The 24,197-nt window shown below is 39.7% G+C and overlaps 1 protein-coding gene across 1 annotated transcript in view; it reads left to right on the top strand.

Moving 5' to 3' along the window:
* The window catches only part of LOC139714642 (histone acetyltransferase KAT2A-like), a 39,024-nt gene extending 15,062 nt beyond the window's left edge, over nt 1-23,962 (top strand). Inside the window, exons 7-18 of the mRNA XM_071626321.1 lie at nt 36-148; nt 2,824-2,994; nt 3,510-3,575; nt 5,047-5,120; nt 5,773-5,981; nt 6,483-6,609; nt 7,632-7,742; nt 12,680-12,823; nt 13,494-13,608; nt 15,933-16,033; nt 21,949-22,033; nt 23,436-23,962. Of these exons, the coding sequence (XP_071482422.1) occupies nt 36-148; nt 2,824-2,994; nt 3,510-3,575; nt 5,047-5,120; nt 5,773-5,981; nt 6,483-6,609; nt 7,632-7,742; nt 12,680-12,823; nt 13,494-13,608; nt 15,933-16,033; nt 21,949-22,033; nt 23,436-23,629 (1,510 nt within the window). The 3' untranslated portion in view covers nt 23,630-23,962. The remainder of the gene's footprint in view (nt 1-35; nt 149-2,823; nt 2,995-3,509; nt 3,576-5,046; nt 5,121-5,772; nt 5,982-6,482; nt 6,610-7,631; nt 7,743-12,679; nt 12,824-13,493; nt 13,609-15,932; nt 16,034-21,948; nt 22,034-23,435) is intronic.
* Nucleotides 23,963-24,197: the final 235 nt, after the last annotated feature.

The following is a 24,197-nucleotide window of genomic DNA, read 5'->3' as shown; positions in this document are numbered from 1 at the left end:
TTTCATTGAGTATTATTGCTGCTACATTTTGTCAGATTCCTTTCCATGTTGGAAGAAGAAGTGTACAACAGTAGTTCTCCCATCTGGGATCCTGACTTTGCCCCAGTTCAAGGTGTGGACTCCATGTCATCCACAGACACAGCAGCTGGTGAGCCTGAATCTGTTCAAGACCTGTGTGTCTTCACTACATAGTTTATGGAAAATAGAGTAAATATTGCAAGACTTTTCCTCACTGAAAACTGAGGAAATCTTTTCAGGGACATTCAAGCATTAGTGTCCTTTTAAAAATATTGATAAAAAGCTCATCAAATTGTAGAATAATTTTGAATAATCATATCAAGGCAAAGTAACCTGTCTTGATATTTCACATTATGAGAAAGAGAGATTTGACATTAGGTCATCTGTTGTCATTTTTGTTGAAGAATTATTGTCATTTAAAAAGTGTACAGTCTGACCTCAGTTATCATGCCACGTGGGGACCAGCACCAGCCTGGATTCTTGATATGCCAGATATAGGAGGAACAATGTTTATCTAATATATGAGTACAAGTAGACTGCCAACCGAGTGGTAGCTACATGTACGTAAAGTAATGCACTGCAGCAGTAATGTAAATTATGTTTAGTCTACTTCAAATCATACTCATGAAATTGAAACATTTAAGAGTAAGATTCATAACATGTTTCTGTAGGGAATATCATAGAAAAATTGTGTGAGTTTTGTAGGAGTTTAAATGTGTTTGAAATCCCTTTTCTTTCTTTCTTTTTTTTCTTTTGTCTTCACTGCTTGGAGGCGTCCAGATAATAGAGAAGTCCAGATAAGAGAGGGTTGGATAACCAACATTGGACTGTACCTGTATTTTTTTTTAAGCAGTAGTGATAAGTGTTCAATTCTTATCACATTTCTAAATTCATCCAGGGAAAGGGTTTTAACATTTTATTGCTAATTTCATTTTTATAGGAAAAATTATGGTCTTTCACAAAATCAGTGTTATATCATTAGCAGTAAAGGGGCTTTGCTATTACTTTTATCTGTTCATCACAGAGCTGATGTCATTTAGCAGGATGATAAATCAGTCCGAATGCTTTTTTTTTTGTCAAAATGACATGAGAAAGTTGCCTTAATATGCTGCACAGTGCACAGCTAGTGTCATGAGAAGAAATTTTTCTTTTGCCACTTTTAATAGAGCACATTCAATTTCTAATGTTGCTATGATAAAATCCTATATGCAGACATAAATTTCTCGTTTTGTGACCGATGACATAATGTTCATTGTGTTGAACTTGACAAAGAAGCGTAGGGCCTATAAAGTTGACAAACATTCCGTCAGCATCGCATTTTCATGCTTTTTCCTTAAGCCACCGCAATGAAGAAAATAATGTGCCCAAAGATAGGATCAGTTGCTTTAATATTGTGAATCTTTTTGAGAGGTTTTATGCACATCTTGAATTAGGTTTTGTTTCGTTGTTTTTTGTTGAGCCCATAATGGTGCACAAAATCAGACAATTTGGTAAAAATCACTATTAGAAAGCTCAAAACAGGCACATTTTTAGTGTAAATATTTTTTTTTAGTGTCCTTAGCAAATGTAAGAGAAAAAAATAGTGGAATCAGAAAAATTTCCTAAGTATTTCATTGTTTTTTAAATTTCTTATGTATTTCCTTGTTTTTTCGACTTTAAGTTTTTCATTGTTTTTTCAATGAAATTTGTCTACGGAATGGCGCGGAATGCTGGGGGGGGGGGCCTCGAGGCCCCCCTCCTCCCCCTGGCCGAGTTAGGGTTAAGTTTGTACGGCGCATTTTGTTTATGGCTCAAAACTTTTGATCCATATGTCTGTTTGTGACCAATTTTAGATGGTAGATGTCCCTTGGGGATTTCAAGGTCACCACAAGGTCAAAGCTCATAGGCAGGGGTCAACAAACTTTTAGGGCCCAATGTTAAATTTTTACTGCGCGTTTCAATTATGGCTCATACCTTTTGATCCCTATGTTCGTTTGTGACCAAACTTGGACAGTAGATGTCCCTTGGAGAATTGAAGGTCATCACAAAGTCAAAGGACGCAGACCGGGGTCAACAAACTCTCAGGGCCCAATGTTAAATTTTTATGGCATGTTTCAATTATGGCTCTTAACTTTTGATCCCTATGTCCGTTTGTGACCAAATTTGGATGGAAGATGTCTCTTTGGGAGTTGAAGGTCATCACAAGGTCAAAGGTCACAGACAGTGGTCAACAAACTTTTATGGCCCAATGTCAAGTTTTTATGGCGCGTTTCGATTATGACTCTTAACTTTTGATCCCTATGTCTGTTTGTGACCAAACTTTGCTGGTAAATGTCCCTTGGGGAGTTCACGGTCACCACAAGGTCAAAGGTTATAGGCAGGGTCAATGAACTTCCGGGAGTTAGAAAAACATTAATTTCTTCTACGCAAATGGGCGGGACACATTTTGGCACTTGCCTTGTTTTTTTTTTGTTTTTTTTCGTAGCTCTATCCAACAGACAACAATATTGAAGCATGGGAGTTGTGTCTTTTTACCTTTATAGTGCTAAGTTACTTGCTACATGTATTTGAGATTTCTAATCCTATTTATTGAGAATAGTGCTTTTCATTATTCAGAAAATATTCATTCAACAAGAATTGCCCAAACACTATAAAACATCATTCACTTAATGGCCATGCTACTTAGATTATATGCATGTTACAAATTAGGAGCTGGGTGCCTGTCGAAAAATGACAAATGATAAATTCTTTTCAGACATTGACCACACTTCAATACTGCTGTAAGTGGGAAGCAAATTGAGTGAAGATCCTGCGCTTTATCTCTAGATTCCAGTCAGGCTGACCAATCAGCAGTGCCCACTCTTGGCCGAATTACTGTGACAACTGCTACAACTGGGGCCCCTGCAATGGCTGATGGTCACACATCCTTCAACCTTAGTCCTGGTCTAGTGAATGTAAGAAGGGCAGCAAGACTCAGTGCTCTAGCAGCAACTCAAGGTAGGCGAACAATGTATTGCTCAACATGCTGATTACGTAGTTCATTTGTCTACAGTGTACACTTGTACATAATACTCATGTACATTTGTAAATTGTGAGAACAGCATAATAATAAAATCATGACTTTATGGTCACAGTAATGTCACATTGATCATAGTTTTTGCATTAAATAGTCCTCCAGAATACCATATGCAGAGCTACAGTACCAGCCAGATGTGTTTATGGTACATTTCATGTTTTTCCATTTTAACAAGATCTTTTTTTTTTCATTGAAAACTGTCTTTATCTGAAATCTACTTTGGTGTGTTTTATGTGTGGAGTTTTCTCAGATATAAAACAAAATATGATATCATCCTGGTTCTGTTTTACTAACTGCATCAATATTACCTACTGAGGGTTAAAGCAGCCATGTGCATACAGCATCCCTCAACTTGTTTAAGTGACTGCATAGGTAGGCCAAGTAGGTACTTACAAACCTCATGGTTCTGTTTTGTTGTTTTTGTTGTTGTTTTTAGCCACAGAAAAGCGTAAAATGGAAGATGTACCTTCTGAAGAGGACATCAAGAGGCAAAGATTAGAAGGTGAGATAGACTTTGCAGAAATCCAACATAATTTTACTGAGATGAAGGAAATATGAATTTTTACCTATTTTTTTTTTCCTAGTCCTGAAAACATGTAAGAGTTATTTTACATCATGCATAATCATATGATCCTGTGTATCTGACTAGAAGATAAATTGCAAAATATTTGAAAATTTGTTCTGTAAGAAAGAATATCATCACAAAGTTTAAGGCTTTTACCTGTGAGAACTGAATTATTTAAACAAAATTAGATTGCCTAAATGTAGATTGTGATAACAGAAATATGAAGTTAAACTTTCACACATTTATTCTCGAAATATGAACAATAACACTGTTGTGATTTTATGGATGGGCTTCTGAAAGGTTGCGAAAGGAGGGAAATTATCAATTTTATGTACCAACAAGGATGATAATGAACTTGGCTACTGTAAAAGTGGACATTTTTGCCCATTTCACTCAAACAAAAGCTGGCAGGAAAATAAAAGCAGACACATATTTTTGTATGCTGGATGTTCCAGTAGGTAATGTTCTGATATCATGTATTATTAGAAACACATGAAATTCATCGTACCCAGCTGAGCAAGAAAAATTACTTGAGCAAAAATATCCACTTTTATAGTATAAGATGTCATATTTATATAATATGGACTGGCCTTGAGGGGGATACAACATTTATTTCCTGAACTAGAATTGTATTGCCCTCGTCTTCAAGTCGGGCAATACAATTCTAGTGAAGCAATTAATGACGTATCCCCCGAAAGTAGGCAGTCCATATCATTATTATTATTACCCATTTCAGGCATCTTGAGCAGTAAGATAAATCATTACAATGTAAACTTTTTACAACTTCCCAATTCACGGTATTCCACTCGGCGCCAGCTCGAGCTCTACACCACACTGCGCACTACATCCTTATACACAGCTCAGGTATGCGGCACGCATATAACAGCCAACTCTCACAGGCGCAGGGACCGTCCTTTATTTTTACGTGTTAACCTATGGGAATTTGCCCTCTGTTACAAAACTCGGGTATACGGGGCGCATAGAAACAGCCAGCTCACACAGAAGCAGCGATCTTCCTTTAGTTTTACGTGTAAACCTATGGGAATTTGCCCTTTGTCGCGAAACGACTCTGCGAGAAACTGTCATCAACAGCAAATTTACATCACGAGGAGCTCAAGTGCCCGGATGCTATATTCCCCTCATTTTTACAATGCAAATCCTATAGGCATTTGGCAAAGCGGGGAATATGGAAAATTTGCTCCTCTTCTTCCTGGTGGCGCGTAATCGTGCGTGTAATACGAGGGAAATACAATTTTGTAGAACCACAGCTCAGATGCCTGATACGGGTAATAATATGATATATGATACAACATACGCTCAGAGACTATGTATTTAAAACTCATTGTGGTCTTATGCCTTCTGTACATGGATACTTGGTTTAAAGACTAAGCTTTTAATCTCTCTGTAGAGGATATTCCCAACAATATCCTGAGTGAGGTGTTGTCAACTGTCAGTGATCCTGCAGCCATGGTTGGACCAGAGGTGAGCTAACATGAGTCAGTTTCATATACAGGCACTACTTATCACAGAGCTGCCAAGTCTCCCTGATTCTGCAGGAGTCTCTCTGAAAATATCAAAATCTGTTCATGTCTGAATAAGAGAATATCAAAAACTCCCTGATTTGGGAATTATTTTCACCCATTGAAATGCATTTAACACACAGATATCTCCCTGACTGCTTTGTTGAATCTCCCTGATATGGATGTGGAAATGTTGACAGACCTGTAATCACCAAGTCACAAGTGGATTAGATTTACTGATAATAAGCATTCAAACATATTGGTGCATGTACAGTGATATCTGTATAGTATAAAATGACAGTAAATATTTAAAAAGAAGTTATTGCAGTGATTCATTGCAATGAATGCTGAATATTGGTAACATACAAAGAGGAAATTCAAGTTTATTAGTACTGTAATTGTCTACTAAATTGGAATTGATTCAGGATATCTATCTTTTTTTTCTTTTTTTTGTGTTAATATCATGCGGGTGGCTACAGTTTTGTATGTGTACATGAAAATTAATATCTGAAGAAAGCTTGGAGTATAGTTATCATTCTGTGTGGAGGTGTTAGTATTAATTTATGATGTCCCCAGAATTTTCTGAGGTTCACTTAGTGAATTTTTGATGACAGGGAAATCTCTTTGCTGCTCATTCTGCACGAGATGAAGCAGCTCGGAATGAGGAACGTCGAGGAGTGATAGAGTTCCATGTGATTGGTAATTCAGTGACCCGCAAGCCATCAAGACAGACACTCATATGGCTTGTTGGACTGCAAAATGTCTTCTCACACCAACTTCCTCGAATGCCCAAGGAATACATCACCAGGCTTGTCTTTGACACGTAAGCTGCAAGTTATTTCTCTGTTTATAAACCATCATACTGTTCAGTAGTGATACAACCATCAATTTCATTGTCATGTACTTGTAAAGAAACTACTACGTATACTCAACAAGCTTGAGTATATTATGTTAGAATACATGTACATACCAATTTGTTTGAGCCATAAATCAAATACAAGGCACACAAATGAAAACTCAGAGATACAGCGTGGCATGCATGTGAGTCTACGTGTAATCTTTACTTAAAAGAGATGTGTAAGTCAGTACTGTAGACTAAGACCAGATTTCATGAACTGCAGGTAAGTTTCCCATCTATTGCCTAAACGAGGCAACTAAAAATAGAATTATAAAATAAACAGTTGGTGTAACACACTTCGAGCATTGAGGAAAGCCGTGATATAATGACCTTTAGACTTCCGACATGAGGGTATGTATTGAGCAAGTTAACTGCTTCTTTCTGTATTTCTCTCTCTCTCCCTCTCCATCTGCCTCTTGTCATCAGGAAACACAAAACTCTGGCTTTAGTGAAAGAGAATCGGGTAATTGGTGGAATCTGCTTCCGAATGTTTCCTACCCAAGGCTTCACTGAAATTGTCTTCTGCGCTGTTACTTCTAATGAGCAGGTCAAGGTAAGCTGAGCTGTTTTATAGTTCTTCCCCACTCCAGTACCACTCAATCTGTGTTTGGTTTCAATTGTAAAAAAATCACCACATATGGAATGCAAAGTCCATGCTCTACAGTTTGCATAATTTACATGATTGCATGTAACTACATACTGTATATGGAATAGCCATTACCATCACTTCATCTTGAAGGAAAAAGATGCTGATATTTGAGCGTTGGAATTAAAACATTTGTTCAAGAGATAATTACGTTTGTTTATGTTTTCTGTATAAATGGGTTCATATGATGTAAAAACAAAGACTGGGATTGGGATTGAGAAAAATGTTTCTGTGTGGAAAATAGAAAAAGAGAAACAACTTGATAATTCAGTGAACTCTGTAAAAACCATGTAAACTCTGAAAAAAAAAGCACATAAAAACTTTCAAAAAACAAATGCAGCACTGAGCGGCACTGACATGTCACATAGTGATGTATGTGTGTTATCATGTGTTCGTAATGTGGAACAGCAACAATATAAGAAGGAAAATTTAGTCACTGTTTTATTCTGATAAATCTCTCTGACATTGTTTTGAACAATTAATTTCACCTCAAATACAAGTCAATGATGCTTGAAGAAGTAAATTGATATGTTTAGCTGATTTTGGTGATAGCTTGCAATAAGATTTTCTACTCATAAATGTACGGTATAGACTATGGTCAAGATCAAAGTTCATTGTACTTTTGTGAAAACACTATTTTCCATTGTAACCTCAGCTAGGAATGTCCAGTAGTGATGCATGTTGGTGGACAGGGTGCAAATACATTGATAATGATGCACAGGAATGTGATAGTGGTGAATGGATGGAGTTCAAGGTAAAATGCTTAAAGACAGGAATCTTGCTTAATGCCATCAGATCAAAGGGATGCTTGTGGATTATCATTTGCTGTGTTTGAATGGTACCCACTGCACTTTTGCCAGATTTTAGTATCCATCATTCTTTGGTTAGCTGATTAATTGCTGTGCTGTGTTTTCTTTGCTGTCTCACAGGGTTACGGTACACACCTGATGAATCATCTGAAAGACTATCACATCAAACATGGAATTCTCCACTTTCTCACCTTTGCTGATGAGTTTGCAATTGGCTACTTTAAGAAACAGGTGCCTATCATTGGCTGCATTTTACTTTATGTCAGTAGATTGGTAATAGTTCAGTTTGAACAGTTGGTTAGAGGTGATTTCAGAGGAGGCTTCACCAATCTTGACAGTTGTTGTGCCTCAGGGGGAGATGAAGCCTCAATATCAAAGAATTGTGTACACATCTTCTTCTATAGAACTAGAAGAGATATTAAAGCTAAATTAGCGCTATGAGTAAGCAGATTGAACTGCCCCCAAGTTAGCTATGTTCTCAGGCAACAGTCTGCAAGAATGCATGGGAAATGTGAACTTGCGATGCTCTGTTGAGACCCCCAGGTCTCTTATATGTAGATAATGTCGTACCTGAGGGAGGATGTTCATGACAAAATTGACGACGTATATTAGGTCCAACAGGAATGGTACTCCATTCCTGATTTTTTATTCTAAATTGCAAGATCACAATTGGCAGAAATCATCCACAATGGTTAGGAATGCAGACTTTTCATCCATTCCATATGAACATGTGGTCCATGAATCTTCTCAGGACTACGTAGAACACCATCTGATTTTTAGCACGAAGTACTTATCCAGTCCTACAGGTAAGTTATATTTTGTATAGATGTTTTCAATTACTCACAAGTAGGTTAGTTGTTTGTAGGGGCCCTGAAGAGAACGACACCTTCAGGTCACCTCAGGATGACTACATCAAGGATAAGGGTATTTAGCCCTGAAGAGAACGACACCTTCAGGTCACCTCAGGATGACTACATCAAGGATAAGGGTATTTAGCCCTGAAGAGAACGACACCTTCAGGTCACCTCAGGATGACTACATCAAGGATAAGGGCATTTAGCCCTGAAGAGAATGACACCTTCAGGCCACCTCAGGATGACTACATCAAGGATAAGGGTATTTAGCCCTGAAGAGAATGACACCTTCAGGTCACCTCAGGATGACTACATCAAGGATAAGGGTATTTAGCCCTGAAGAGAACGACACCTTCAGGTCACCTCAGGATGACTACATCAAGGATAAGGGTATTTAGCCCTGAAGAGAACGACACCTTCAGGTCACCTCAGGATGACTACATCAAGGATAAGGGCATTTAGCCCTGAAGAGAATGACACCTTCAGGTCACCTCAGGATGACTACATCAAGGATAAGGGTATTTAGCCCTGAAGAGAACGACACCTTCAGGTCACCACAGGATGACTACATCAAGGATAAGGTCAGGTCACCTCAGGATGACTACATCAAGGATAAGGGTATTTAGCCCTGAAGAGAACGACACCTTCAGGTCACCTCAGGATGACTACATCAAGGATAAGGGTATTTAGCCCTGAAGAGAACGACACCTTCAGGTCACCTCAGGATGACTACATCAAGGATAAGGGTATTTAGCCCTGAAGAGAATGACACCTTCAGGTCACCTCAGGATGACTACATCAAGGATAAGGGTATTTAGCCCTGAAGAGAACGACACCTTCAGGTCACCTCAGGATGACTACATCAAGGATAAGGGTATTTAGCCCTGAAGAGAACGACACCTTCAGGTCACCTCAGGATGACTACATCAAGGATAAGGGTATTTAGCCCTGAAGAGAATGACACCTTCAGGTCACCTCAGGATGACTACATCAAGGATAAGGGTATTTAGCCCTGAAGAGAATGACACCTTCAGGTCACCTCAGGATGACTACATCAAGGATAAGGGTATTTAGCCCTGAAGAGAATGACACCTTCAGGTCACCTCAGGATGACTACATCAAGGATAAGGGTATTTAGCCCTGAAGAGAATGACACCTTCAGGTCACCTCAGGATGACTACATCAAGGATAAGGGTATTTAGCCCTGAAGAGAATGACACCTTCAGGTCACCTCAGGATGACTACATCAAGGATAAGGGTATTTAGCCCTGAAGAGAATGACACCTTCAGGTCACCTCAGGATGACTACATCAAGGATAAGGGTATTTAGCCCTGAAGAGAATGACACCTTCAGGTCACCTCAGGATGACTACATCAAGGATAAGGGTATTTAGCCCTGAAGAGAATGACACCTTCAGGTCACCTCAGGATGACTACATCAAGGATAAGGGTATTTAGCCCTGAAGAGAATGACACCTTCAGGTCACCTCAGGATGACTACATCAAGGATAAGGGTATTTAGCCCTGAAGAGAATGACACCTTCAGGTCACCTCAGGATGACTACATCAAGGATAAGGGTATTTAGCCCTGAAGAGAATGACACCTTCAGGTCACCTCAGGATGACTACATCAAGGATAAGGGTATTTAGCCCTGAAGAGAATGACACCTTCAGGTCACCTCAGGATGACTACATCAAGGATAAGGGTATTTAGCCCTGAAGAGAATGACACCTTCAGGTCACCTCAGGATGACTACATCAAGGATAAGGGTATTTAGCCCTGAAGAGAATGACACCTTCAGGTCACCTCAGGATGACTACATCAAGGATAAGGGTATTTAGCCCACCTTCAGGTCACCTCAGGATGACTACATCAAGGATAAGGGTATTTAGCCCTGACACCTTCAGGTCACCTCAGGATGACTACATCAAGGATAAGGGTATTTAGCCCTGAAGAGAATGACACCTTCAGGTCACCTCAGGATGACTACATCAAGGATAAGGGTATTTAGCCCTGAAGAGAATGACACCTTCAGGTCACCTCAGGATGACTACATCAAGGATAAGGGTATTTAGCCCTGAAGAGAATGACACCTTCAGGTCACCTCAGGATGACTACATCAAGGATAAGGGTATTTAGCCCTGAAGAGAATGACACCTTCAGGTCACCTCAGGATGACTACATCAAGGATAAGGGTATTTAGCCCTGAAGAGAATGACACCTTCAGGTCACCTCAGGATGACTACATCAAGGATAAGGGTATTTAGCCCTGAAGAGAACGACACCTTCAGGTCACCTCAGGATGACTACATCAAGGATAAGGGTATTTAGCCCTGAAGAGAACGACACCTTCAGGTCACCTCAGGATGACTACATCAAGGATAAGGGTATTTAGCCCTGAAGTGAATGACACCTTCAGGTCACCTCAGGATGACTACATCAAGGATAAGGGTATTTAGCCATGAAGAGAATGACACCTTCAGGTCACCTCAGGATGACTACATCAAGGATAAGGGTATTTAGCCCTGAAGAGAACGACACCTTCAGGTCACCTCAGGATGACTACATCAAGGATAAGGGTATTTAGCCCTGAAGAGAATGACACCTTCAGGTCACCTCAGGATGACTACATCAAGGATAAGGGTATTTAGCCCTGAAGAGAACGACACCTTCAGGTCACCACAGGATGACTACATCAAGGATAAGGGTATTTAGCCCTGAAGAGAATGACACCTTCAGGTCACCTGAGGATGACTACATCAAGGATAAGGGTATTTAGCCCTGAAGAGAACGACACCTTCAGGTCACCTCAGGATGACTACATCAAGGATAAGGGTATTTAGCCCTGAAGAGAACGACACCTTCAGGTCACCTCAGGATGACTACATCAAGGATAAGGGTATTTAGCCCTGAAGAGAAGGACACCTTCAGGTCACCTCAGGATGACTACATCAAGGATAAGGGTATTTAGCCCTGAAGAGAACGACACCTTCAGGTCACCTCAGGATGACTACATCAAGGATAAGGGTATTTAGCCCTGAAGAGAATGACACCTTCAGGTCACCTCAGGATGACTACATCAAGGATAAGGGTATTTAGCCCTGAAGAGAACGACACCTTCAGGTCACCTCAGGATGACTACATCAAGGATAAGGGTATTTAGCCATGAAGAGAATGACACCTTCAGGTCACCTCAGGATGACTACATCAAGGATAAGGGTATTTAGCCCTGAAGAGAACGACACCTTCAGGTCACCTCAGGATGACTACATCAAGGATAAGGGTATTTAGCCCTGAAGAGAATGACACCTTCAGGTCACCTCAGGATGACTACATCAAGGATAAGGGTATTTAGCCCTGAAGAGAACGACACCTTCAGGTCACCTCAGGATGACTACATCAAGGATAAGGGTATTTAGCCCTGAAGAGAACGACACCTTCAGGCCACCTCAGGATGACTACATCAAGGATAAGGGTATTTAACCCTGAAGAGAACGACACCTTCAGGTCACCTCAGGATGACTACATCAAGGATAAGGGTATTTAGCCCTGAAGAGAACGACACCTTCAGGTCACCTCAGGATGACTACATCAAGGATAAGGGTATTTAGCCCTGAAGAGAACGACACCTTCAGGTCACCTCAGGATGACTACATCAAGGATAAGGGTATTTAGCCCTGAAGAGAACGACACCTTCAGGTCACCTCAGGATGACTACATCAAGGATAAGGGTATTTAGCCCTGAAGAGAACGACACCTTCAGGTCACCTCAGGATGACTACATCAAGGATAAGGGTATTTAGCCCTGAAGAGAACGACACCTTCAGGTCACCTCAGGATGACTACATCAAGGATAAGGGTATTTAGTAATTATTATCTTGAGCCTCTGAGACTGCCACTTCCTGTATGACTCTTGTTTTATGATCAAATATTTCTTTTTTAAAGCTCACCTGACCCAAAGTCTCAGGTGGGCTAAAAATGCAATCATTCATTGTCTGGCATCATTAATTGGTTTTTTTTTTTCACAATTTCAACTTTTTCTGAAGAAAAAACATGTTACAAATTATCACCAAACTTTAGCAGGTAGCATTCCAGGGATGATAGGTGTGTGTCCTTGGCATCTTTATTTCATATGTAAAAGTCATTCCAAAACACTTATGCCAATTGAGTTAATTTGACATTGAAAAAAACGAGAATACAAAAATTTGATGGCTGCTATTTTCATTTAGGTACTTCATAATACATTGGCTTGTCATATTTTCTGTGTTAAGATTCACTCATGAGAAAAATAATTTGATACATGTGATGTTTAGGGCTTCTCCAAGGACATCAAATTGGCCAAATCTAGCTATGCAGGCTACATCAAGGACTACGAGGGCGCCACACTGATGGGCTGTCAGCTCAATCCACGCATCCCCCACACAGAGTTCTCTCTCATCATCCACAAACAGAAGAAGGTATGTTTATACATCAGTGATTCATTACTTGACATTATCTGACAGAGTTGCTGTAGTCTGATGTTCCATAGTATTGATAGATCATGCAGATTTCTTCATTTCTCAAAGCTTCACAGTGAATAGAGTAGAGAAGGTATTACGTAAAGTCTAACATTTGTGATGACATGTAAAGCAGGTCACTTCAAGCTGAACCAATGTTGTGTGTTGTCAGAACATCCTGATGTAAGGAAAAGATGCTGCAGCAGATGTAGATCTTGGAGCTCCCGTGAGTCTATCAATCACAGCCTGTGTGCAAAAAACAAAACAAAGAAAGACCCCATTTCCTTACTGTGCCAGGGATATGGAAAATGCATTGAAAAGTAGCTGTTTACCTCTGATGCACAAGTAGCAGGTGTGAATTTTTAAAACCCTGCAGATTGTGTCTACATGACCAACAATGGTATCAGTCAAGCATTTCATGTCACCAAAAAAGAAGCAGAGTAGTGCTAGACATACATCACACTTTGATGAACTAATTTATAGTGATTCTAGGAAATGAAACTGAAACATTTGTGAGGGAATCGTTTTTGTTTTGATGGTGGTGTGGTGTTCTTAATAGAAGGTCATTGAAACATTTCTAGTGAGGCATAATGGTGTCACTGTCTGTGTCTTTATCATCATGTTTGAACAGATTGTCAAGAAGCTGATAGAGAGAAAACAAGAGGAGGTGAGGAAGGTCTACCCAGGATTGACTTGTTTCAAGGAAGGAGTGCGACAGATTCCTCTGGAGAGTATTCCTGGACTAGGTCAGATTTCACACAATGGATTTAAATTAAATTATTTCTGTCAAGCTGTGACATGTACAAATGTTTAGATATGTTGAATAGGGTCAGTGCTTTACTCAGTAATCACACTAATTCACAGTGACTACATTATATCTTCAGGTGAGAATCATAAGGGCATTATGTTGCCACTAAACCCAGCGTTCAAGGCAATTTAATGTCCTTCTCATTCTCAGCTGACGATACGTGTAAGTGTCTTTATACCTGGTACTACTCAGTCAAAATCTCTGCCTACCAACTGAGTGACTGCAAAAGATGATACTTTATGAAGGCCTGTGTAATTTGCCCTCCAATACACCACTGAGTATCTTCCAATTGAAAGCAGTTAAATGCAGCTGTTTGTTTTGATGAGTATCTGAATTGAAATTATATAATACACATCTTATTTCATATTCTGTATTTTCGTCTGGGTCATTGTTGTTTAATTCACTGTGCAGAGATGGCTGATTTAAACTGAATGACCATATTCATGCAGTAGGAGGTACTGTAAACGTGGAAATTTTCGCGGTACATTAATTTTCGCGGATTTCGCGCTACGTTCGGCTAGCGTGAATTCAAAAACGCGCGAACATATCTTCACAATTTTCTATGCACATTTTGAACGGGATGAATTGTGTGCGCTTCATCGATGATACTGCTACGTAGAACAATGTACAGGCATGTTTACGCTACTAGTACTGTGCGAAGAGACGGTAGATTGCTGTGTACTGTAGCATGCATGTGTGCACCGCACGCACCGATGCCACATTCCCCCGTGTACGGTACAGCTGTACTACGTATTTGAGTGCTTGTACTCGCAGTTGAGCCGCTCGCTATGTCGCTTGTCGTACGCTGGCATAGCAAGCTACAAACTGTATGTAGCAGAGGCTTTGGATGAAAGCAGTGAATGTGTACTACAGTAAAGTAACCTGCTGCGTAGCGTGAATTTAAGAACCCGCGAATACGTTTTCGAGCCGCGAAAAATTAATCGCGCAAAAATATTGACGTTTACAATATCTATATCCCACTGTGCTATTATTTACCTCTTCGATTAATGCAGATTTTAGTTTCAGTTTTTTGAGTGCCGTTGTATGTAAAGTTACTTCAAACTTTCATTTTAAGTCATTTTGAGCTTAGTGTGGAAGTACAGAAATATGACATGTGTATGCACACTTGTATAAAAATACCTTGAGTCAGAACTTCTTTACTTCACTCATCAATCATACTTCTCTCATCATCCTACTTGTGTGGGTTTGTGTGTGTTTTCTTCTCTTTTTTTTTCTCTCTTTTTTTTGTGGCGGGGGGGGGGGGGGAGGGGGGGAAGAGGGATATCAAACAGTTTCTCCTTATGAGGGACCCATGAATTTCAATCTAGGAAAGCCATCAATAGAGTACTGTCAGAGACAGGTATCCCTCAAAAACAAGCAAACAAAACAATCACTAGACATGCATACTTTCTACATGGGATATTCCTTTTCCTATTTGGGGTACTGTAATACAAGGAATGTTTGCGTGCATTGTGATTTCACGAATTTCATGAGAGCCAAGATTCGAAAATTTAAAATGCACGCAAAAGTTCTTGTCTACACTGTATGCATTGAATGTTACAGGCAACTTGCGAAGATTTCCTGCTGCGAAAATATTGTGTTTTACAGTATATCCCTGACGACACTCCATGCTGACAGTGACTGTACATTTCAGTCATGGCTTTCTAGTCTTTCTTGTGTGATATCATTGTGACTTTTATCACTTGATATATCCTGGTTTTATGAGCTTAGCTCTTATTGGGCTTTGTTCACTGATTGATGGAGATGTGTGAGAACTAGTTATTGTGTCCAATAGAAAGAGATAACCTAATTCCCATATTGTGTCACCATGACCTCCTGGTTGGTCATGGGCAAGTTGCTACAGCTGAGTGGGCTGGCTAACTTGCAATTATTAAGAAGTCAAGTTTGAAGGAATTACATTGTACATGTATCTGAATGCTGATGAAATAGCACAGCAGGTTACATCCTAGTACCAGGGCACACAAAGGGTTAATGGGTTAATAATGGAAGTGTTCATGGATTTAATTCAATTATTGTTATAGCATACATGTATATGCTTGCCAATCTTTAGCAACATCAGGTTGCTTAAATGAAATTGTCTGTTTAAGACTATATTGACGAATCTCTTTTTTATTACACTAAGACTTGTACAGTGTATGAATGTGTTTTGGATTTTTACTTGTACGCCTAAGATAAAAAGAAGTTCAGCTATATTATGTATCAGCTCAAATTGCATCTCAACTCTTCATTTTTTCACACCAGTGGAGGCAGGATGGCGTCCTGTGAGAGAAAAGCCCAAAGTTGCTCCATTGTCTGAAGAACAAGTCCAGACTTCATTCAAAACCATCCTCACAGCTGTAAAGGTCTGTTACCACTATTTCTTTGCTTCTTTACCATGATAGGGACTGCGTGCTAACTTTAATACATGTACAGTATATACAAGATAAAGACAGTGTAAACACTAGATGAAATCATTAACACAAGATATGTTATACAGTGCACTCCCATTGTAACGAACACGGCTATAGCAGAATTCTGATTTCAAAGAAGTAAAAACTCAGGCCGCAATATTAGCTACTCTATGTATTTTTATTGTTTAGCTGTTCAGTTACAGCAAAATCTGTAACAAAAGAACACTGCCGGTCCCGAGGACTTCATTTTAACGGGAGTCCACTGTACCCAAATTAATCGCTGCTTAGATTGCAATTCTACAACTTTTGTATGAAATGGTACTCTAGATTTTAATGGTCAATGCACAAAATTAAGTTTTATATCTGGACATAAAATGGAGTTCTTTTTTTATGCCTCCGCCAATGAAGTGGCCGGAGGCATTATGTTTTCGGGTCGTCTGTCCGTCTGTCCGTCCGTCCGTACGTACGTCCGTACGTCCTTCCCGTTTTGTTTTTGTCGATATCTCAAGAACCTTGTGGTGGTTTTACATCAAACTTAGTATGAGGGTATATCCTGGGGGGATAATACTTTGCTTGGATTTTAGAGTCACGGGGTCAAAGGTCAAAGGTCACAGTTTATTTTGTGAAAAAAGGTTGAAATTTCATGTTTTTCTCCATATTTTGCAAATGGTTCAAGGTATCTTCATGGAACTTAGTATATATGCATGTACCAATGGGCAGTGATTATCTAGGGAAGTTGGGAGGTCATAGGTCAAAGGTCAGGGGTCAAAGGTCAAGGTCAACTCCTCAAAATACCACTACTTTCCTTATATTTATGCAATGCCTGAAGGATTTTTTTTAAACTTGATGTTTGCATGTATTACCCAATATATATATATATATATACATATATATATATATGTGACCCTGCACCTCAAAACAAACAAAAAGTCGCCAGACATCAATATTTAGTTAAGACCATATTCTGAAAGAGCAGACTTTAAGCTTTAAAATGATGTATAACTCAAATCAAATGGACTCTCCTAACCTATCTAAATATTGGAAAGAAAGCACAAAATCAGGAAAAGTGTGAACTGAGAAAAGAGGCTCTGAAGTACAGTGTCTATTCAAGCGCTTAATCTTTACCAAACCGTGCTGGCTGTGCGATGAATGGGACAAAAAACAGGAAGTAAACCACCAGAGTAACAACAATGAAGGGATTATCAGATTAAACTGAAATTAAGCATGCCTCATTAACACATTCTGTCCATAATTAATGCCAACTTTCAAAGCAGTAGCACTATCCTCTCAAAAGTTATTAGAGTTGAAAGTGAAGAGTGTGGACAAGGTTTTTCAGAAATGAAAAAGGGATTCTAAAGACACACCTAATCACACTATTCTACCAAAAATGTTCGAGATAAACTGCTAAAAAAGCACACTTTCCTGCCCGTTTTATGATACCAAATTTTAGCATAATGTAAAAGAAGACCCGCTCTTTCAGAAAATATGAAAAAGTCAAGTTCGGCTAGGTTGACCCATTTCACTTATTTTCAGTCCTCACGCAAAATCAGTGTGTGCGACTTTATGTTCGTTTTGAGGTGCACGGTCACATATATATATATGTATATATATATTCTGTGGGAAGTTTCTTGCCAAAATGTCAAAGGTCAAGTGAAAGTGCTAAATTGCACTTTTTCCTCCATATCTCAAAAGTAACTCAAGGTATCATCATGAAACTTACATATTTATGCATGTTCTACCTAACAGTGATTCTCTTTGGAACTGTGAGGTCAAAGGTCAAAGGCCAGGTTTAGATAATACTATTTTACCATTTGATACTGAAATTATACTTTTTCTCAATACCTTGAAAATTACTTAATGCATAAACAAGTTTACAAAAGGGTCAAAAGTCAAGTAAAAATCATCAGTTCCCCAAATACCTACACTCTGACGTTTTAATCATTCATCCAATTGAACCTAGTTCTAGGAAAGTGAACATTCGGCACATTTGTGGCAAACCTGTCATTTTAATATTTTGCCAGTTGTGTGAAACTGTCATCACACATTGTCAAGACATTGTACTATAGACCTATTAGGAGAACAACGCATTATGGCGGAGGCATACCAGTCGCCGTAGCGACATTTCTAGTTATTGTTTATCATTGTTATTATAATTATTATTATTTTTATCATTATCATCGTTATTATTATTATTATCATTATTATTATTATTATTATTATTATTATTTTTATTATTATTATTATTATTATCATCATCATCATCATTATTAATAAAGGAACCAAAATTAAATCAATTCATCTGGACTTACTGTTTTACTTCCGAGAACGGTTTCACGTCCGATCCTGGACGCTTCATCAGCTCGTCTGATTTGATGCCGGAAAGGCGTCGTTGCTAATCAGCGCAGACGCACTACCAACGTTATTGTTCGAAGTCAGTCGCCGAGGAATTCTACGGATGACAGAGCTGTACACCCGGGAGAGGTTGTGTGGCAGTCCCCCACCCTTGTCGAGGGAGGGGTTTTCGGAGTTGACGTAGATGGCTTCCTGGACCCCCCCTCTCAAACCACCGAGGCTCCTTATCTATTCAGATACGCACATCTTTGTCCTTGAAGTTATGTTTGAAGTTCTTCAGGTGGGAGAAGACGGCCGAATCGTTGCCCAATGTACCTGGTCTTCGATGTTGATATAAGCACTTATGTAGCGGCTGCTTGGTTTCACCAATATAGTTCTCTTGGCAACCCTCTCCTTGACACTGTATGGCGTTGACCACGTTGCTCCTCTTTTCCTTCGGTACCTTATCTTTTGGATGGACCAGTTTCTGTTTTAGTGTGTGAGCCGGTTTGAAGTAGACAGGAATCCAGTAGCCTGAGAGAATCTGTTGGATTTTTTGAGAGAGTCCGCTGACGTAGGGCACCGAGACACCTATCCCCCGGCGCTGTTCTGTTGGACGTGTTTCCGTATCACGATGTTGACGTTTGCGTGGGTGGATCGCTTTCTCGATGCTCCAACCGTGGTAACCACACGCTCGAAGTGCTTCCCGGAGATGTTCTTGTTCTTTCTCCTTGGCCTCGTCAGTGGAAGAGGGTATGTAGGACGCCCTGTGAAAGAGTGTTCGTACTACTCCCAATTTAAGAATGAGGGGGTGGTGTGAATCAAACAGAAGGTACTGATCTGTGTGAGTGGCTTTTCTGAAGACAGAGGTAGGGAGCGTCCCGTCGTCTTGGATGGTGATAAGACAATCTAGAAACGCTAGTTGCTTGTCTTTTGCTGTCTCAACTGTGAAATTAATACACGGGTCGCAGTCATTGATGTATGTGGGGGAGGCTTCTAGTTCTGAGGTCTTGATCTTAACCCAGGTGTCAGCCACATACCGAAACCAGTGAGAGGGTGATTGGCCTGCGAATGAATTCAGAGCCCTCTCTTCAAAATCTTCCATGTATAGGTTGGCGAGGACTTGCGATATGGGAGAGCCCATAGCACATCCATGCTTCTGTTTGTAGAAGGTGCCGTCAAAGGTGAAATAGGTTGTGGATAAGCAGAGTTCTAATAATTGACAAATTTGATTAGAATTGAGCTTGGTTCTTGAGTTGAGGCTAGAGTCTTGAACAAGGCGTGAGCGAACTGTTTCTATTGCCCTGTCAGGCGGCACGCTTGTGAAAAGAACAGACACATCCAGGGAAACAATACGTTCATCGTCTTCTACCTTGATGTCCCGCACTAGAGTTTCGATGAAGTCTTTGGTGTTTAATCACGTTACGCTCTGATGAGCTTACGAGGGAGCTGAGAATTGATGTGAGGAACTTGGCAATGTTATATGGGACACTGTTAATGCTACTCACAATAGGTCTCAGTGGCACGTTCTCCTTGTGGATTTTGGGAACAATAACGTCGGTAGTGCGTCTGCGCTGATTAGCAACGACGCCTTTCCGCCGTCAAATCAGACGAGCTGATGAAGCGTCCAGGATCAGACGTGAAACCATTCTCGGAAGTAAAACAGTAAGTCCAGATAAATTGATTTAATTTTGGTTCCTTTATTGATTGTTACCTGGATGAATCACAACTTACACCATTTTATTATTATTATTATTGTCCCCGCCGAACGAGTTCGAGCAGGGGATTATGAAACAGGCTCCGTACGTGTGTGTGTCCGTGTGTCCGTCCGTGTGTCCGTCCGTACGAGAGTATGCTTGTGTGGCTAGGAGAACAATAGTGCACAATAGATGGCCTTTATTTCGTCAGGCTTGTGTGGCTAAAATTTTTGCTTGTGTGTCTATTTTAACAAAAGGGAGAACAAAGGGGTAGACACACAAGTATATCACCGTGAGGTTGTCCGTCCGTCCGTCCGTCGTAGCGTGTGTCCGTCCGTGTGTGCGTCCGTGTGTGATCAAAATCTTCAATTTGCTACTTCTCTGTCATTTATGAGCCAATTTTGATTCTGTTTGCTTTATATGATAGCACTACATGGGAGCTTTGAAACTTCTACACAGAATTTCAGTCGTGACCTTTGACCTTGACCTTTGACCTATATTGTACATTTTGCTACAAAATGCTACTCCTTCGCCATTTCTATCCCGATTTCGATTCCGTTTGCTTTATGTGATGGCACTAGGTGAGGGCTTCAAAACTTGTACACAGAATTTTGACCTTTGACTTCTTTGACCTTTGACCTTGATTTTTGACCTGTATTGTACATTTTGCTACAAAATGCTACATCTTCGCCATTTCTAACCCGATTTCGATTCCGTTTGCTTTATGTGATGGCACTAGGTGAGAGCTTCAAAACTTCTACACAGAATTTTGACCTTTGACTTCTTTGACCTTTGACCTTGATTTTTTGACCTATATTATACATTTTGCTACAAAATGCTACTCCTTCGCCATTTCTAACCCGATTTCGATTCTGTTTGCTTTATGTGATGGCACTAGGTGAGGGCTTCAACACTTCTACACAGAATTTTGACCTTTGACCTTTGACCTTGATTTTTTGACCTGTATTGTACATTTTGCTACAAAATGCTACTCCTTCGCCATTTCTAACCCGATTTCGATTCCGTTTGCTTTATGTGATGGCACTAAGTGAGGGCTTCAAAACTTCTACACAGAATTTTGACCTTTGACTTCTTTGACCTTTGACCTTGATTTTTTACCTATATTGTACATTGGCTACAAAATGCTACTCCTTCGCCATTTCTAACCGGATTTCGATTCCGTTTGCTTTATGTGATGGCACTAGGTGAGGGCTTCAAAACTCCTACACAGAATGTTGACCTTTGACTTCTTTGACCTTTGACCTTGATCTTTTGACCTATATAGTACATTTTGATACTAAATGCTACTTCTGGCGGGGACATATTTTACGCACCACGTAATTTCTACTTTTCCTTGTTATTATTATCATTGTCATCAACATCATCATCATCATTACCATTACTTTCATTATTGTTTACACTAGAACTTTTGCCTACTACTATGCTGGCAGAAGTAGTTTATACAGCAGTCTCAAAGTGTTAAGAACTTGTATGTGAATCAATATTCCCGGAACAACTGAGTGACAAATTTGCCTTCATAAAAATGAATGAAAACCAACCAATAATGTCTGAGTAATAGCCATAATAAACAAATCATCTGTGGGCATACATACGTACTTGCGCACATATACAGTGTACATATGCATTCATGTGCGTGTGATTCTTTTTTTCCATTGGTATTACTCAGACAATGAATAGTCTGTGTTTATTAACATTGATGAAGGGAAATTTTCAATCAATTAGCAATAAAATCATTGGTTTGTGACAATTTCTCCATACCAACAAGTTCTAATAACAGTTTACAAACCAAAGAATTGATAATGGTTATTGCTTCAACAGAATCATAACAGCGCTTGGCCCTTCCTCAAGCCAGTAGAGAAGTCTGAAGCTCCAGACTACTATGAACATATCAAGTACCCAATGGGTGAGTCATTCAATACAGTATGTGCAGAATAGAGACCATTGCTTTCTGCTGAAGGCTAAACCCTATCAAGGCGGGGGGTGGCTGGAAGGCCCCCTTCGATGTGCACAGTTATACTAGGTATTTTGCCATTACCAGAAGCTAATGGCGTGATGTCTTATGACTTTTATTTTTCAACTCTCAAGCACCTTTGGATACCAAATTTGCTACACCCAGGCACTCGGCTTCAAAATTAGGAATAGAGATGTGCATGCATGTCGGACCAAAGCTTGTGCAAAAACATTTATTCATGTACAGTTTCAATGCTTACTGTGCTTTCAATCAAATTTCATAAAAGCATGATTATTTTTGTCTTAGACTCAATATCATACAGTGTACTTTCATGCTCAGAACAGTAGTGCCAATAAACTTTAGCAAAAAAATAGCGAAAAAATGTCGAAAAACAAAGAAAATATGTAAGAAAGTACAAATAATGAAATACTTCTAGAAATCAATTTTTAATGGCACAATTTTTTTCAATTACATTTGCAATGAACTATGAACCCCCACTACTTTTTCACTCCCGAATTGGCACCAGAAAAAAAAAATCATGGTTAAGCTTTTTTTTATGTGTCAGCTGAACAAACGCGGAAGTACAGCAGAAAATTGCATTGAAGGCCTTTTATTTTATTTTATATTTTTTTACTTGTTCGCTGTTGAAAGCGGAAAGGGCACCAGAAATATAAACTACCCTCCACTTTTCGAAAGGTGTGTACATGGTTATTTGTGCATGCATACTGTATGTTTGTTTAGGAAATAGAATACAAAATCGTTTCTGTTATTTTGAAGAATTTGCTCACCTTTTTTTTTTTTTTACATTGATGATGTACAGTGGAAGTGTGTAGTATATCTCTGTGTTTTGCTCTGATGTTTTATAAGGATGTTATTATAGGTCATTAGTATGTCATCCCTTGATTAATGCATTGCATTAATCAAGGGATGACATGCATGTATTTGGTGATATTAGTGTCACTGTATCTGCAAGAAGCACAGTATTCATGACTCGGTTCAATCCATTACAGTAAACTGTGCGCTTAGAACATCCATATTAAGCGCCTGTATTATATTATTACTGTTATTATTATTATCATTATTTTCATTAATACAACATACCTATGCCTAACCTCTGTAGATGTAGGAAGTCTATTCTAATGCATAATTCCAGAAGAAAGTCATGTTAAAAAATCTACAGGAAATGACTCCAGTCATTTGAGGCTCCAAAGGGATGGCACGTAATTTGTATGATTTAATGACTCTGTAGGATGTTTGTCATCAAGGGATTCAAATGTGAGTTCTCTTTGGCTTTTGAGACATTGACATCAATGTCAGTTATGTCAGAAAATCTTTCATCTGTGTTTTCTTTTAGACCTAAAGACAATGACAGAGCGGTTCAAAAGCAAATACTACAGTTCCAGAAAACTGTTCATTGCTGACATGCAGCGAATCTTCAGCAACTGCAGAGCCTACAATACTGCTGATACAGAGTATGTTCGCTGTGCCAACACTTTGGAACGCTTCTTTATGAACAAGATCAAGGAACTGGGTCTTGTGGACAAATGAGGAATTTATCTACTCCATGGTGCCGTCAGCTTTCAACTTCTTGGCCATGCTTTTACTGACCCGAATACATCAACAGAACAGTAGGTCATAGGGTTACACAATGTTGAGTACATAAGACTAGCATGTATGAGACAAATGAACAAGGCAAGTATGTGGCTAGAAATGTGTCATTATTTGTGACTTTGTCTTCTCTTGATGATGTCTCATGCACAAACTGACTTCACCGTGGGGGACAGCTGTGAGTAGCAGAATGAAACCAGTGTTTGTAGAGCTATATGGGATGAGATTGAAAGTGATATGGTTGTGCCTTGGACTAGAGTGCCTTGTGCAAGAAAGCTGTCATTTTTGTCTCGCCCACCGGAGGTGAAGGCGAGACTAAGGGATCCAAATGGCGTCCGTCCGTCGTCCGTCCGTCGTCCGTCCGTCGTCCGTCGTCCGTCCGTCGTCCGTCCGTCGTCCGTCGTCCGTCCGTCGTCCGTCCGTCGTCCGTCGTCCGTCACAAATGTTAAAGTTTACCTGCAAGACTCTCTTATGATGCATAACTTGGCAACTGTTACAGCAATGGCAG

Source organism: Diadema antillarum, unplaced genomic scaffold (assembly GCF_040938485.1).
Source record: "Diadema antillarum isolate AM-2024a unplaced genomic scaffold, OU_Dant_1.0 seq00002359_RagTag, whole genome shotgun sequence".
In the NCBI taxonomy this organism is placed as follows: Eukaryota; Metazoa; Echinodermata; class Echinoidea; order Diadematoida; family Diadematidae; genus Diadema; species Diadema antillarum.
This window is presented reverse-complemented; position numbering and strand designations above follow the sequence as displayed.